The following is a 15,043-nucleotide window of genomic DNA, read 5'->3' on the forward strand; positions in this document are numbered from 1 at the left end:
CTTAGAGTTTTTATTTAATTTTTTACTATTTTAATTCGGAGAAAAAAAAATTGAATTTAACTGTTTAAAGAAAGATGTATGCATCATCAGATGTCCCACTGCACTTGACGTTTTCTGTTTAGTCTCATTCTTCATTCTGCTCCTCATTTTTCTTGATTTCTTTATGAATGCCATTTTTATTTTTCTTTGGCTTCCTTATCTACAAGCTTTTCTAACAATCTCTAATAGATTTAATCATCATTTAAAGTAATTTGTTTTGCTGAATATAAATAGATATAAAAAAAAATTATTTACCGTTAAAAAGGTATAAGCCTAGCAAAAATAAAATGAGGTCTAAAGACATGGATGACTTGAAAAGTGGATTGAGGTTTAATGCTTTACAGTGGGGTGTTTAGTATTTAATTTTTCCTAATCAAAGACTAATTAAAGAGCAATTTACCTAAGCAAAGACTTAAAAGAGTTGATCAATATATATTAATGACAAAAAAAAACATAGATAGGATAATATCTAAAAGGAGTTGGCAACTTTACTACTTCAACTACTTCACCTACGTCAATGGAAGAATAATAATAATAATTATTCCATAAAAAGAGTAGATTTTAGACATAAAAGATGGGAGAAAAAAAGGCACAACCATTCAGCTGGATTTTAAATAGGAACAGTACTGTTACAATTAGCCGATTCACCGACACATTTAAGCTCTTATTGTCGGATTCCCGGTGTTTCATTATTGTCAGAGGTATACAAGAAAAAAAACAAAGAAGATAAACAATGGTGAATGGTGATGGTGGTGTCCAACATTGTCTTCCAAAAATAACTACCTAACTTTGCCTAATTGTCTCCAGTGGGGTCAAATATCTGTAGCTTTGATTTCCTTGAATATATTGAAAATACATGTCATTCTCACGGGTTAATATTCACATTCTATGTGAAATTTTCATATTTTTGTGCATAAGAAAGAATCAAAAGACAAGACATTGAAAGAAAAAGGTTTCAGCTAAAATTCATTCAAATTAATGGGTTGTCTTGAATCCAAGTCAGTTTAATTTCTCAAAGGATTATAGTAAATGTTTGAAGTCAAAATAATTTCAAAGCTGACATAATAAATGAAAGGAGAAATGACAGTTTCAACAACATTGCATCAAATTTATATTTTTAAGCAAATGTGAAAACTGAGAAGTAAGCAGACGTAGGTAGTGATATTCAATCACTTAAAGAAAAAAACATTAAATGATTAAATCGTTGAAAGTTGGTCCACCCCTTAATCACAAATGTCATAATGCTATAGTGGAAGTTTTAGAAAATGATATAGCAGTCATGATTTCTTAGGATGAATTATTAATTTCTAAACTTTCTACTGTAGCTGAAAAGAAACTAAGTAATTCATATCAAATAATTCAAAGTAATATCAGAAGAAATTCAACTAATATACCTCAACCAGAATTATTTCAGAACAATTCTCTCTCTCAACCCCACCAACCCTTTCACTCAAAAGCGTCTTACACCAATCTCCTTTAAGTTCACTGTTCTGCTTTTGTTTTTTTTTTCCTTTTTCTTTTGCTTTGATCAGCTCCAGTAAAACTATGATCTTTTTTTCTTTTTCTGTTTTGGATAATAAAAACTGCAGTTCTATTAGAATTATATCAAACTTCTTCATATATCAATACTTATTAGTCTCAATCAATAAAGGATTACCTGGTTTTTTGCTACCTAATACAGGCTCCTTAGTCTCTACTTTGATGGTACCATTGTGGATCTTCTTTTGTACTCTAAAAAAGTAATACAGTTTGTTCCTTTAAGTTATACCCATGCTTTGCTTCAGGGTGTTGTTTCAGTTTTCACTGCTTTGTTTTTGTTATCTTTTTCTTGCTTTGATTGTTGGCTGCGAGAGATGAAACATCTTGGAGATTGAATCCAGTTTCTTTGGAAGTTAAAATGGGGTTGCAATTCACACTCCTGCTGTTGACAATATGTATAACTGTCAGTGCTGTGTCAGTTGATGGATCATCAGGTAATGATGTTTACACCTGTTTTGTTCTAAGCTAGGTTTCATAGCCTGTTATTTTTGATCCATGCATTTGTTCGACAAACTTAATTCAGATTTTCATGAAACTTGAATTTAAAACCCATTCTAAAGATCTGGGATGTTTAAACTAGTTTCTGTGATGAAGTAGGATGATATACTTTGAGCTTGTTCACAAATTGGGAAAGTGCAGAATTTAAAATTTAAGTATCGGAGAGAATCTGCATTTCATGAAAACCAAGAATGCCTGCAAGGGTGAATTGAAGTTGGTGGTTTCACATTCCAGGCAAGGGTTGTCAGTTGTATGATAATTTCATGATTCCTGGCTCGTTATTCAGAAGCTGATTTCCTGGTGATCGATCTATCGTTCTAAGGGAGAATTTCTTGGTCATGTCTCAAATTCATAGACGAATGGTTTTATCACTGATCAATTGTTTGAATGTTCCATGGCTTGTTGAGTTTTTAATGATGATGGGTTACTTGTCCAGAAACTAATAGATTGCTTTGACCTACATGGTGGTTTTTCATTTAACTCCAACATTTTCTTCAGTTTAGGAAAACCCAACAGTTTTCTATTTAAAAACTTGACAACATCATGATCTGTGGCATTATTAAGTGCTGTTATAAACTTCTGTGAGATTTACAAGTTGGAAAGTCCAATTTTTTCAAAAGGTATATCTTTTGTGAAACCAAGTTCATGTTGAGTAACAGATACATGAAAGAATCCAAATTTACAAGGTACTCAGTTGAACAATAGTCTGTGATCCTCTTTCTTTTTCACCTACAATCAATAAATTTTTTAGTGTTTTGCATAATCTTTAATGTATCCCCATAAATTGCTTTCACAAGCAGTGTTTATCTTTGTTCTGCAGTTATTTGATTAGAAGTCTGTTATGGGCTCCGCCTTGTTGACATTCTGTTTTAATCCCTGCTTGCCTCTTTTCTTATTGACCATGACCTCCTCGCTTCTTCGTTTCCAATCAAAATATTTGTTTTTATGGTTGTGTGAGCCTGATCTAAACACTTTAAGTTTGATAACTAAAGCAAGCCTTTGAAATAAAGTTACTTTCTGTAATAAAAGCCATCACCTTTTATAATCTTCGATGTGTTTTTTATTATTAACTGTATGATTCTTGGCTCTGTGAATCGTTATTCAAAATTAAACCATGAAGCTTTCATTTGTATTCTGTTATGGGTCACATGACATCAATGAATTTTTGCTATTAGATTCTTGACTAGCGTGCATTAGACTTGTTCTTTCTCTCAGGCTGTAATGTGGCCATATAATAGCTCTAACTTCCCTGCTTCTGCACCCATAATGGAGGAACCTTGTGTAAGCTGTCACATTTTGAACCACTATCTAGACAGTAACTTGTTCTAACTGCTTCCCTACTGAACTATATGTATCTTGTGCAATTACAAGTTAGGAGCGAGTTTTCACAGAGTTTGGTATTTAGTTTCTCATTATAATAGACTGGCATAGTATATCCATTTAAATTGCCTTTGAATATGGTTCTAGAACTAAATTGATGAAGCAATAAATTGCTGAAGCTTTTTGAGCGGCCATTATATAGCAGATGGAAACGAATATGAATTGCATTGTAAAGCTTCAGAGTTATTATGTATACCTTTAAGAAAAAAATGTCTATTGAAGTCCTGCAAAGAAAATTGCCCCCCCTAAAATACTGGCCTAGAAGGCTAATCATGCCAGTGTTGCCTCTATATTCATTGTGAGGTTCATCATTGATGTTACGAACTTCAAGCATTTGCTAATGGATAATGCTGCTTAATCTCCCTCTCTTTTTTGGTTCCATTGCTTTTTTGATGCAGTAAGAGCTGTATGGCCACCAAGAGGAATGCCAACAGAAACACCAGCTGCTCATCCTATCGGACTAGGTCGAGCACCATCTAAACAACCAGGTGAACCTCACAAAATGAGATTTTGATGGACTAAGATTGCATATATCCAAGTGTTTGATTTCTTCTTGGATCTTAAATTCCATTCAGACTTTTATTCCTTAGACCTTAATCCACCAATCCCTATTTTATATGAACTGACGCCTACAGTCCAAGACCATGGTGCTTTCTATGATCTTATAAAATGGTTTTGCAAAATAAAGAGTGAAACTTTCCAGTTAATTGTGTTTCCATACCATCACAGTTGTTGCTGATCATGTCTAATGATTTTATGCTCCTTAATTAATGTTGGTTGGGTCTGCTTCAAAATGATGCTACAGATCCAGCCCCCTCTCTGACACGAACTCCTCCCAGCTTTGGCAGGACAAGAAATGGAAAGTTGGCTGCTGTCCCTTCTAGCAAAGTATTCCATCATTCATCTTCCGTGGATCACTCTCCAACTAAAGGTGAGTCAATAATCTAGAATGGCTTTTATCTTTCCAAAAGAAACCGTCTTAGAATTGACTTTTCTAGTTGAAACCATCAATGAGGGTTCTTCTCTTTAATTTGTAGCCCTCCATCCACACAATCCCTTGAAGCCTTCGGGTATCTCAGTTGCACCCACTGCATCATCTTTTGGAGCCCCTGAAAAGAATTGGATGCATGGTCCTGCATCCTCACCTTCACACTCATTTCATAAGCATCATTACGCAAGGAAAAATTTCAGAAACTCTGCTCCCGAACCCTCTTATTCGATTCATCAACCCGCTCACAGCAAGCAAGGTTTGGTTTTCTCTGTTGAATAGCCCCCATCGCCATATTGTTGAATACTTGTTTGTTTGTTTTGAACTTGTTTATTCTTGAGGATTAAAGCTAATGGATACATATATTTATATACTATCAAATACTTCTAAATTTACAGTTCCTGCAGTCTCCCCTTCTCAATATTCCACTACGAGCTGGGTTTCACCCGTACCATCACCTGCTGATCCATCAAGGCATTTTCATAGTATGGGATAGCTTACATTTTTCATTTGCTTAATATTGCATGTTTTTACTAACTTTACAATGATTATTAATAATTATTTTACTGTGATCATGTTTGTAGAAGTGCCCATTCTTCAACCTGCAATTTCTCCTATTGCTTCTTCCCTGAAGAAGATGAAGGCTCCACCACCTTCAGTGGTTATGGCACTACCACCTCCACCTCCTAATAAAGGTACCTGTAAATTTTATATTATCTGACCAGGGTTTTCGTCCAGCATTTCCATTAGATTTTGTAGATCAGCAATCCTCCTATAGTGAGAACAAATAATTTACATTTGATGCCATTTGCAGATTGTACGTCAGTGACATGCACCGAGCCCCTAACATATACTCCTCCTGGATCACCTTGTGGTTGTGTCTGGCCAATTCAAATTAAGCTTCAGCTTGGTGTTGCGATATACACATTTTTTCCTTTGGTTTCAGAACTGGCTCAGGAAATTGCTGCTAGTGTAAGATTAAACCACAGCCAAGTTCGCATTATGGGAGCAAATGCAGCTAGTCAGGAGCTAGAGAAAAGTACCGTTCTCATTAACTTGGTACCATGGGAAGTAAAATTTGACTATACAACCGCATTACTAATCTATAAGAAATTTTGGAACAGACAGGTCTTCATAAAGGCCTCCCTTTTTGGTCCCTATGAAGTGTTATACGTTCACTATCCAGGTAATATATAAATTGTCCATTCTTTTGGGTGTTTTCTGGATGATTATCAAATAGCATGATGTTCAAGCTGATAATTGTGTAGCTGAAGCACCTGCTGGAAGACTCATAAACCACCTGGCTTTTAGGATAGTTGAAAGGATAATTCTGAATTAAGAAGAAATGACTATTTTCCAAGTTACTTGCCTAAATATTTTTTAACACTTTCCTTACATTTTTTCATTTTTTTACATTATATAATACCTGCATTACTTTTGTTGGCCTATGAAAGGTTTCTTTTGGCTCCTAGGGAAAGAAACTTAAACTGTGATTTTTGAGACTTTTGGAGACTAATATGCTATTATGTCACTTCTGTGTTTCAACCTACGCAGGTCTTCCACCCTCCCCACCTGCAGCAAGTTCCAGTGTGTCTGCTATAGATGATGACCCATACTCTAGCCGTAACAATCATGGGCAAGCAGTAAAACCTTTAGGAGTTGATGTGCCTAAGAAGAAGGGAGATGGGCTTACACGAAGCATGATAGCTGTGATTATTCTGTCATCTTTTTCAGCTTTTGTTGTATGCTTGGGGATTGTTTGGCTTGTTCTTTTGAAATATGGAGCTTGCATCAAAGAACCAGAACATGTACCCCAAGCTATAACATTTTCTCCAGCAAAACCATCAGGTACTTCCATTACGACTAAATTCTCAGAAGACAGTACAAAATTATGAATCACTTATTAAGCTCATAGAACGAGTTTTGGCTTTCAAATATACAACATGCCTAAAGTAATTTCACCTACTCCAATCAAAATTTTCCTTTATTTTTAATTTGTTGCCAGATTTTGTTAGGGAATCAAGCTTTCTTCTTCCTTGACTTAAAAATTCCGGTTTGCTATTCTTCTATTAATCAGTCATACTTAGTTAAAAGCACTGTTTGGGCTTACTCAGACCTCATTTTGTGACAAATTATGACATTTAAATTCAACAGGGGCTGCTAGGGCTGTGATGCAAGGAAGCATGTCAAGTGCTGCATCAATGTCCATTAGTTCTAGTGGGATGACATATACAGGATTGGCAAAGAACTTCACTATAAATGATATTGAAAGAGCTACCAATAACTTTGATGCTTCCCGGGTGATTGGTGAAGGAGGTTTTGGCATTGTCTACAGAGGTATTTTAGATGATGGAGCTGCAGTGGCTATGAAGGTTCTGAAGAGGGAGAATCAACGTGGAGGACAAGGATTCTTGGCAGAAGTGGAGATGCTTAGCCGCTTGCACCACAGAAATCTGGTTAAACTGATTGGTATTTGCACTGAAGATAATACACGTTGTCTTGTCTATGAACTTGTTCCAAATGGAAGTCTTGAATCCCATTTACATGGTGAATATCTTCAGCATAACTAAAACCCCCTTTTATATTTTTATTGCTTGTGATTAGATCGCTATACATTACAGCTTAGAGACTGTTTAATTCTCTATCCTTATTTTCTCAGGAGCTGACAAGGAAACTGATCCCCTTGACTGGGGTGCTCGAACGAAGATTGCTCTTGGTGCAGCTCGAGGCTTAGCTTATTTACATGAAGACTCCAGCCCCCGGGTTATACACCGAGACTTCAAGTCCAGCAACATCTTGCTGGAACATGATTTTACTCCTAAAGTTTCAGATTTTGGATTGGCTAGAACAGCATTAGATGAAGGGAACAAATACATCTCAACACATGTAATGGGCACATTTGGGTATGAATGCTTCTGTACCATCATTCCTGAAACATTCCTTTTTAATTTTCATAACCAGTTGTCATTTTTCAACAAAGCTTACTTAATAATACCTGCATACTCTCCTGAGAATCAGCTGTCTGGTTTGCTTAGAATGTAGTATGTTAGTGCTTTATTGTTCATTGTTTTTTTCATTCTTTTGGCATCCAGAAGATTTATCACCGATAAACTTCTCATTTTTCAGTTACTTGGCTCCAGAGTATGCAATGACTGGTCACCTTCTTGTCAAAAGTGATGTATATAGTTACGGTGTGGTTCTACTCGAGCTCTTAACAGGGAGGAAACCTGTGGATTTGTCACAGCCCCCAGGTCAAGAAAATCTTGTTGCATTGGCTCGTCCACTCCTCACAGCTAAGGAAGGTTTAGAAACAGTCATTGATCCAGCTATAAAATCTGATATCTCATTTGATAGCATTGCCAAGGTAGCAGCAATTGCGTCAATGTGTGTGCAGCCCGAAGTATCTCATCGTCCTTTTATGGGTGAAGTTGTTCAAGCATTAAAGCTAGTGTGTAATGAATTTGATGAGAAAAAGGAGGTAGAATCAAAAGTTGGAATCCAGGAGGATTTTCCTACCACTGTAGATAGTAAGGTTAGTAGACTTTCAAGTGAGGTTGTGGAAGCTTCAGAGACCTATCACCCTGCACCGGGCTATGTTTTTAGTCATGAGAGCAATATAGCACTGTCAGCATCAGATTTTTTAGGAGTCCCGCTAGGACTTGAGGAGCAGGAACCTGGGTCCTTCAGAAGGCACTCATGTTCTGGCCCTCTAGGAACAGGAAGTAGAAGGCACTTCTGGCAAAGAATAAGAAGTTTATCAAGAGGCAGTCGAAGTGAGCACGGATTTTCTGTCAAATTTTGGCCAGGGTCTTACTAAAATTTTGCTAAAAGCCTTGTCATTAAAGTGATAATAACTTCCATGAGAAATTAGAGTTGGTTTTCTTGAACAAGAACTGGGAAATTTACTGAATGCAGACCGATTGATGCTTAAAATCTGTCATATGCATCACATGAAAAGTTTTGAAATGTTCTTCCTTGTCATGAAATTTTAAAAAATTTTGGTTTTTATCAATGCTAGGAATACCAATAATAACTGATTAACTGGCATATAATGAAGAATCAAATATGACATCAATTCAGAGGCTCACTGCGTGACTTTATTGAATGCCTTGGATCGCGGAAGAAAATGTTGTTATTGTACGAGAGACTTTCATATAAACAGAAACTGCATCTCATTCTACGATCAGTGCCATCAACCATTTTATCATTTCAAAGCCTATCGTGCTTCAAATTCTTTTCATTATCTTTTAATGCTTTGTCTTTTTTATTAATAAAAATATTCATTTCATCTAAAACAAGTAGGATAACCTGTCAAAATAAATCATATTTTAAACAAACACCAAATCATGACAGTAAATTATTGTATGAAAGATTTAATGTGCCAATATCTCTTTATTTGAGCTAGAATTTTTGTGAAGATTCACACTTAAATATGAAATGTATTATTTGTTTTAATTTGAAAATTTTATAATTTTATCTTACAAAAAATACCTTATAAATTTGGATTTAAATTTCTCTCTCTCTCTCTCTCTCTCTATATATATATATATATATATATATCATAAAATATGAGATTAGAGACGTCACAATTTTCTCACCTTTAAAGCTTAATGTCTCTATAAGTTGAATCCAATAATAGAACCAAAATCACACAAAATATTAAAATTCTATAAATGATTCTTTATCATGTACTTAAAAGAAAGTTATGGTAAAATTTGATTATTAGATTATATAATTTCAATTTGATTGCTTAAAAAATGTAAGAAAAACATTAAGAAACAAAGTTTGAAACCTTAAATCTTTGATTATATGGTGTACCCAGAAACATCAAAACCAACACATAGCTAAAGACATACTTCTTTTTTTTTTTTTTTTGGGTTTTCATCAATCTTGGCACCAACCATTAGGAGCACAGTTAAGACTAGTTCATGACATAAATTAACATCACAAATCAAATGGGAATGCTAAATTTCCCATAGCAAGCTATTCGCTACATACATACGTGCTTGCTAAAACTAACAAAATCACATTGCATTCCTACTACTATTACAGACAAAAGCTGCTCTCCAAATGCTACCAGCTTGTCTCTAGTCATTACACACAAGCAGCTTTTCCTAGTCGTCTTCTCAAAATCTTGACTCCCATGTACCTGTAAACAAAACAAGGTTTACACAAAAATAATGATTGTGCCCCACCTTTTTCTCAGTAGTTAATGCTGGTATGACTAATTAAATGTGTATTCAAAGCTTACCTGCCCATCATCAAGACAGTGCCCTGAGGATTAGTTCCTGGAGACTCACTATACGTGGAGCCATCAACAATTCGGAGTCTGTTGGTGCCAAGAACTTTGTGGTCAGGATTCACCACCTTGCCAACGTGGCACCCTCCATGGTAGTGCCAAATTGTGATCACAGTATCTTTGCAGAACTGCTGTAGGGACTTAGTGTCATTTGTATGCTTCGGTATAAAGTTAATGTTAGCCTTGACGCTCATGTTAAGAAGCTTCTCTACAGTTGGTTTGTCACACTTTGTGAAGTTTGTGAAACGGTCTGATTGTATAACCTTGGCAGCCATGCGGATCCCATTAACACAGCGCCGCAGATCACGAGGGTGGCCGAAGTAGTTGAAGGTAACCGAAGGGTTGTCATCAATGTTGGTGTTGACCAGGTTGAGGTGGCCTGTGGAAATGGGCCTGGCAACCTTCTCTAAAATGAAACCTCCCTGGAATGCCTCGTGTGGTAAGTCTCGCTTTCTTTTGACGAAAGCTTGAATGGCTTCAGGTGTTCTTTGCTTTGGAGGAATCGTCGAGAGCTGGCCAATCTGGTCAATATCACAAGAGACAGAAACCATCAGGACAAAACCCTGCATTCTGATAGACCATCCTACAAAAAACAATTCCTAATCCCTGAATTCTGTGACTCGACATTATAGGAATTAAATTTACATTAATTGTCCCTTCCTAGTGAATTATCAGTAGTTGCGCTTACCTCTGCAGACAATATTCCATGATGGCATTGAATGCTATCCTGGGACTGACCAAATCCGCTGCTAGCTTCAATGTACACTCCCTTCTTGGTAATACCTACAGTTTGTATAAGGGATTGTTCCACCGGTCGGTTACTGGGGACAAAAACTGAGTTCATGGGATTATCAGCCATTCCTTTGCCAACAAACTCATTGCGAAGTACCATGGAAATGTTAAATTTCTTGAGTTCAGCTTTCGGTCCAATACCACTAAGCATTAGCATTTGAGGAGTTCCAATTGCACCACATGATAAAATGACTTCACTCCTCCGATTGTTGGTGAGAAATGCTTGATGCTGGTTCCCATTTTCATCTTTGAATATCACTCCCATAGCCATTGGTCTCTTCCCTGTATCAGACATTAATTCTCATCTCATCACTGTTAGATAGATATGAATTCTTGCACCTATAAACTTATCTGATTACTGAAATTATACAAGTCGAAAACTTGAGCAAAGAAATTCTGAAACCCTACCAAGAAACTACTAGTAAACAGTAATACTTTAGTTTAATTAAGCAGCTATTGGCATGTATACCTGTTTTATCGAATAAGACTTTTTGGACAGTGGCATATACCAAGACAGTAAGCAATTTGGGGTTTGCAGAAGCAAGTAGTTCAGCTGCAGTATGACGACGGCCAAAGCGGTCGAAAATGGTACCTCCAACTTTAGTTCCATAGATATGATCGTAGGTGAATCCATTATAAGGTGAGACCCCAACATCCAAAAGACTGTCCTTGAAGGCATTTTGCCATTGTGCTAGTTTAGGCTGGTGAACAATTTGTTTCTCTACCCATGGATACGACTCATTCACTAGCCTTGCATCCCAACCCACTCTCTCAATGAAACTGCATATATACATATCCAACAAAGCTTAGAACATCAATGCTTAATTTCCAGAGCTGGCAACTGGCAATAGGCTAGACCTTTGAACTATTGCAGCTAACTGTAAAAGTTCCAAAAAAACAGGAACATACCAATGTGGTCCCCACAAATTATAACAAAAAAGAATTTGCTGACACCTGTCTTATTTACTGTGATATAACAAAACAGTTTGGTAGGATAGAAGAACGGTAAGATTGCATAGCCACAAAATTCATCTAATAAAAAGTGCAGAAACACCAAGGAAAAAATAATAAAGAGACAATCACTAAATTTGAATTCACAATTTAGTTTAATTAATTTTAGCAGTCACTGATTAAAAAAATAATATCTAATAAATTTTAGAATTTAAATTTTTATACCTGTAACTCATTTTTCTATTTCAAGTCGCTCTTTGTGAGAAAAAAGTAGCCTAAATCCTAGTCTTAAGGTGGGCCAAATGTGTAGACCTTATCTAATCAAACCCTCAAGCAAGAAAGCAAATCAAGGCCAGAGACCCACTAAGAGTTCACATCCAAACATTTAACAGGTACGCAAAAAATAAAAAAAGTAAAGAAAAAAAAACTATATTTAAGAAAGAAAAGAGTACTTTATTAAAATCGAAGATGGGATCATGAGTAAATGTCTTTTTTTTTTTCCTGATCTGCAGTACAATACATATGCCTTCTTTTTACTCATCAGAATACCCTAATTAATTGTTCTTGATAACCGAAACATCTTGGCCCTTGATTATTTATTGATTTTGTTTGGACATGATCATTTCTTGCCTTAAAAAAGGGGAATTACCCCAAAATTAAAATTTAGCAATATGGGGGACCCTAAAAAGTTAATAAATGCTTTGCTGCGGACATCTAGATTTTCCGGTTTCACATGACCACCATCTTCATATATCTAATCTAGTAACCTCTGAAGCTACTTTTGCCAAAATTTTAATATTTTTAGACTGAATTCAAGGGGGATGCACATGTAGAGTAGGGTTTCCATGGAAATTCCCAAAAATTGGAAAAAAAAAAAAATCAGTATAGAAAATTTTGTTTGAAATTTTGGTTCCTTTTATTTTCACAGAAACAGTAATTGCAAACATTAATGACAATCAGGACCACTGTTACAATACAATGGACTATAGAATATGTCATTAAATGAACCTAAATTGGATTAGATTTTAGCCTTAATTAATAGAATTATTAGTACTAATTTTTTTGTTAAAAACAAAAAGAAAAAAAAAAAAAGAGAGAAAGATAATGAAGATTAGTAGAAATGAACATACTAAGAGTTTGCTCTGGTGTAAAAGCCAGCATTGATGCAAGTGGCACCCCCCAAAACCCTAGCCCTAGCATTAAGGACACCATCAGTGGAGATGAAAGGTTGGGAAGCAGAGGTTGGAGAAGTGTCTGCCAAGGCAATGTGGAAGTTGCTGAGGAAGGAGACATTGGCATTAGAGAAGGGAACTCCACCTCTCTCTAACAGTAACACACTGAAGTTTTGAGAGAGTGTGGCTGCTAAGGGACACCCTGCTGTGCCACCTCCAACAATTATGTAGTCATAGGATACTTTATCAATATTTGATGATGAGAATGATGATGATGATGAAAATGAACTTGCCCTTTTGATGAATGGATATCGAAATTCGTACAAATCCTTGGCACCTGCATTTTGCAAATTCCCATTGTTATATATTCAAGTTGGAATTCTCAATTCTCCTACGGTAATTAATTTCCTAACTCAAAATAGAAAAAAAAAAAAAAAAAAAAAAACCCTTAGGGGTCATAAGTTTAAAATGAAAAGACATATCCAACTGTCCCATCTAACTAAACAGAGGTAAAATACGGAAAAAAATAATTAAAGGGGAGTAGGGAGATAACAGTTGACATTAATTTTCCAGAAGCAAAGCACAAAATATATTGAACTAATTGAAGAATGAAAATGCTCTTATAAGGTAATTTTTTTATTCATTTTTCAATCTATCTACCAGCACATATATATATATATATATATGTGCAAGGTAAGAGATCAAAAGAATGAAAGATTCTCCTACAATTAAGGTATATGATTCAATAAATTTTTATATGAATGTAATCATGGTTATGATTGTACTCATAACTTCTTAAATATATATATATACATGGTTCAAATAAAAAAGTAACAGATTAAGAAAAGAGAGAAAGATGAAAAGGATCAATTAAAGTCAAATTTACTAAAAAAACAGCTGTAAATAAGATTATTTTCAGAATTTTTTTCATGCATAATATGTTGATAAAATATTAACATTTTAATTTTAATGATTAAATTCAAATCATGACTCCTTCAACTATAAAAAAAAAGGTCATGTATATATATATTATTTATTTATTTATATACAACATCAGGACACAGACAAGAAAAAAATCAAAAACAGAAAAAAGATGAGAAAAGAAAAAGAGCAGAGAGAAGCAGAAAAAAACCTTGAAGAGAAGAGAGAGTGCTAAGCCAAAGAACCAAACAGACAAAGAGCTTCACTGCCCTAACAAAAGCAGCCATTGAAAGACCACAGCAGATAAACAAACTCACAGCAAAAACCCCCAAAAAACTGATAAACAGCTTTGCTTCCAAAAGAAAAAAAGACAAATTTCTATTTGCGGCTGTCACTGGTTGGCCTTGTTTTGTGTGTTATTACACTTATCTCTTACTATATATTATATATATACAGCTTAGCTTGAAGAGTCAAGAGGTGATCAATGATGAATATAAAAACACCAAGATACAGTATCTAAGCAAATACAGCGCAGATTATAATGAGATTTAAAAGAAAAAATACGGTGAAGGGTATTGCACTCAACAAAGAATGCAGCTATCAAACATTATTCAAGATCACTGAAACAAGGGCTGGTGTAAGTCATTAATGGTGAAATGAATGCCACAGTTGGAGTAGAAGATGTTGGCCGTTGGATTAAGACTCCACTTTCACATTTCACCATCATATCCATCCAACTTTGTAGGTTGCCAGCTCATACACCCGTCTCTTTTTTTTTCCCCCCCTAAAATCTTAAAGTGAAAAAACCTAGGCTGCCCAAACACAAAAGAGAGAAATTTTTGAATGTAAGTACAATATTTAGGATTTTTTAATGTTTCAACCGATGACATGATGAGATATTGCAAATTCTAATTCTTTTAGCTGCATTCTCTTTGTAATATCAAAGTCTTAAATTCTTTTTAATTTTTATATGAAATATTTAAATTCGAGTCCATTGAACATGATAATAAATCAAGGGTTCATTATATAATTGTATTTTGCTACCCGATATTCTTAGAGCACTCTTTAAAATTAATTACATTATTATTTATAATAATATTTTTATGTTAAATACAATAATTAATAGTTAATTTGATAATTTTTAATGCATGAAAAGAATATTACATATTTTACTTCTGTACGATTGATTTTTTTTTTTTTTATAAAAAAAGATACAATCTAAAAATAAAAAAAATTTATAAATATTCATGATTTTCAAATCTTGAACTTATTAAATCTCATATTCAATTGAAACTTGATTGATTGATATATATTGTGAAATTTGAAAACCGAAATGCCAGTTATAAAGAGGACAATTTAAGTAGAAGTCAATTTTTTCGGAGTCATGAGCTTTCGTTTGAATCAACTACAAAATCTGTTTAGCTTTTAAAACTTTGTACCATTAACCCATATATTTAATTAGAA

At 34.8% G+C, this 15,043-nt stretch overlaps 2 protein-coding genes across 2 annotated transcripts; one reads left to right on the plus strand and one right to left on the minus strand.

Moving 5' to 3' along the window:
* The first annotated feature begins 1,274 nt into the window (after positions 1–1,274).
* On the plus strand, positions 1,275–8,456 carry LOC111274646 (receptor-like serine/threonine-protein kinase ALE2). Its single transcript, XM_022859428.2, has 11 exons — positions 1,275–2,012; positions 3,855–3,944; positions 4,262–4,387; positions 4,494–4,703; positions 4,843–4,929; positions 5,029–5,139; positions 5,259–5,630; positions 5,999–6,292; positions 6,599–6,991; positions 7,104–7,347; positions 7,571–8,456. Exons 1-11 carry the CDS (start codon positions 1,937–1,939, stop codon positions 8,259–8,261), a joined length of 2,694 nt encoding a protein of 897 aa, XP_022715163.1. The 5' UTR covers positions 1,275–1,936; the 3' UTR covers positions 8,262–8,456.
* A 772-nt stretch (positions 8,457–9,228) lies between these two features.
* LOC111318610 (protein HOTHEAD-like) lies at positions 9,229–14,518 on the minus strand. Its single transcript, XM_022921486.2, has 6 exons — positions 13,791–14,518; positions 12,617–12,995; positions 11,005–11,315; positions 10,432–10,817; positions 9,696–10,264; positions 9,229–9,593 (listed from the first exon to the last, which is right to left on the minus strand). Exons 1-6 carry the CDS (start codon positions 13,864–13,866, stop codon positions 9,539–9,541), a joined length of 1,776 nt encoding a protein of 591 aa, XP_022777221.1. The 5' UTR covers positions 13,867–14,518; the 3' UTR covers positions 9,229–9,538.
* Between the last annotated feature and the right edge of the window lie 525 nt (positions 14,519–15,043).

The sequence above is a fragment of the Durio zibethinus genome, chromosome 26 (genome assembly GCF_047325235.1).
Source record: "Durio zibethinus cultivar Kanyao isolate XHJ-2024 chromosome 26, ASM4732523v1, whole genome shotgun sequence".
Classification (NCBI taxonomy): domain Eukaryota; kingdom Viridiplantae; phylum Streptophyta; class Magnoliopsida; order Malvales; family Malvaceae; genus Durio; species Durio zibethinus.